The 1686-nt window shown below is 38.8% G+C and overlaps 1 protein-coding gene across 1 annotated transcript in view; it reads left to right on the forward strand.

The window, feature by feature from the left end:
• Window positions 1-286: 286 nt before the first annotated feature.
• LOC107709531 (eukaryotic translation initiation factor 4 gamma 1-like) overlaps window positions 287-1686 on the forward strand; it is a 26457-nt gene continuing 25057 nt past the window's right edge. The window contains exons 1-3 of the mRNA XM_016514030.1: window positions 287-373; window positions 556-674; window positions 763-846. Of these exons, the coding sequence (XP_016369516.1) occupies window positions 600-674; window positions 763-846 (159 nt within the window). The 5' untranslated portion in view covers window positions 287-373; window positions 556-599. The remainder of the gene's footprint in view (window positions 374-555; window positions 675-762; window positions 847-1686) is intronic.

Genomic DNA, 1686 nt, shown 5'->3' on the forward strand with positions numbered 1-1686 from the left:
AAAACAGAAAACTGTGCTTTTTACTCTGTTTTTGGTAAAAAAAAAAAAAAAAAAGATATATATACTTAGTAACTTATAAAGTAATTTGAAAACCTTGTGTGAGACGTAAGTGTCAGTGTCACATCGTCACTAAAGTTTATAAATTGCATTACTTCTTCATTCTTGCCAGTGTTTAACCATTCAGCGCCCGTGCGCTCTCCTGGTGCACACTCGCAGAGCACACACATAATGCCAGGTTCACATTACTCCGTTTGCAGTGCGTATGTGGTGAATTGCCTCTTATTTCTCTCCAGGGTGAATTGCTAACACACTACACAAGGACTCACCCTGAGGGCTTTTCGATACCCCAGAGATTCATAATACTAATTTAGAGGTATGATTTTCACAAATTATGTAAGACACACATTATTGTATACTTCACTTACATGGCTGTAAAATTAGTTCTGATTAGTTGGCATTATAAAGCTCAATCGGTCTATATTACTTTAAAACCGTGGTTGGTTGTATCTGATTATTAATTAAAAAAATTCAAATCATGTTTTCCTGATTCACTAGTTTGGTAGGCAAGTGTGAGGCCCCCTCATGCAGAACCACAGGAAATGAATAAACCACCTCAGCCTATAACAGGACCCCCTGCCGTTCCCCACCCCGCCCAATCGCCAGGACTGACACAGGTGAAAGCAGAATCGGTGAAACCTACGGTTGTGATGAGGATTATTTGAGTCTCGTTTAACAATATCAGTGTTTCCATTTGTTCCACAGGCTGCCTATCCCCCAGGTCAGCCTCCCTCTGTTGTTTTTCCCGGGCCATCTCCACAAATGAACACTGCACCGCAACCCAGACAGGTACACCATCTTCAAGCTATGAAACTCTCCACAACCGTCAAAGCTTTCAGGTTGTTTTGTGGCTTAGCTAGATGTCCTAATTCCTGCTTGTGTTTGAGGAAAAAATGCATGTGTGACAGAGTCCGCCTCCTTTTTGCATTGTATGTTGGAAGCTTGCTTTCACTGCTGAAGGCTAACGTTTACTGCTGCTTGTTGTCTGTTTCTCTCTTACGCCTTCCCTCCACTCTATTTCTTCTGCCATTTTGTGTGGCTGAAGGGTGGATTCAGGTCACTGCAGGTAACTGGCCCTCTCATCTCCCTCTGTCCACAGCCAACGTAATTAGACTGTCCAGTTCTTGTCATATATGCATGTCAAAGTGTACATGAACATTTTAAAGAAAAAGCAAGTTACAAGTTATACTGATGAAGTTTATACAATAAGACTAGAAATTTAAGAAAATGTGGTCATTTTGATTTTATGAGAAGGACCGGAAAGGAAAATAGTTTTTTCATAATTATTGCTGTGAACTGGTGGCATGTTAGAAAAAAGTGCAATCTCACTAGGCGTTAAGTATTAAAGAATGAATGTGACGACAGTATAGGGCTGGCGATATGGCCAAAAAAATTATCACGATAATTTTTTTCATATCAGTCGATATTTGACATTTATCGTGATAATTATCGATCTTTATTTCTTTCAAGTTTAAAGCCAGATTTTTGCTCCAAAGTGAAAGTTGTAGAAACCAGACCATTAATTTTCCTTAACAAAATAAATATCTAAATAGAAAAATGTACTTAGTTTCTGCATATTCTAATGAGTGATATTGTTTCAAATCAAGAAACAGGTTTGGGTTGCCTGAT

The sequence above is a fragment of the Sinocyclocheilus rhinocerous genome, unplaced genomic scaffold (genome assembly GCF_001515625.1).
Source record: "Sinocyclocheilus rhinocerous isolate Xijiao unplaced genomic scaffold, SAMN03320098_v1.1 scaffold2238, whole genome shotgun sequence".
Taxonomy (NCBI): domain Eukaryota; kingdom Metazoa; phylum Chordata; class Actinopteri; order Cypriniformes; family Cyprinidae; genus Sinocyclocheilus; species Sinocyclocheilus rhinocerous.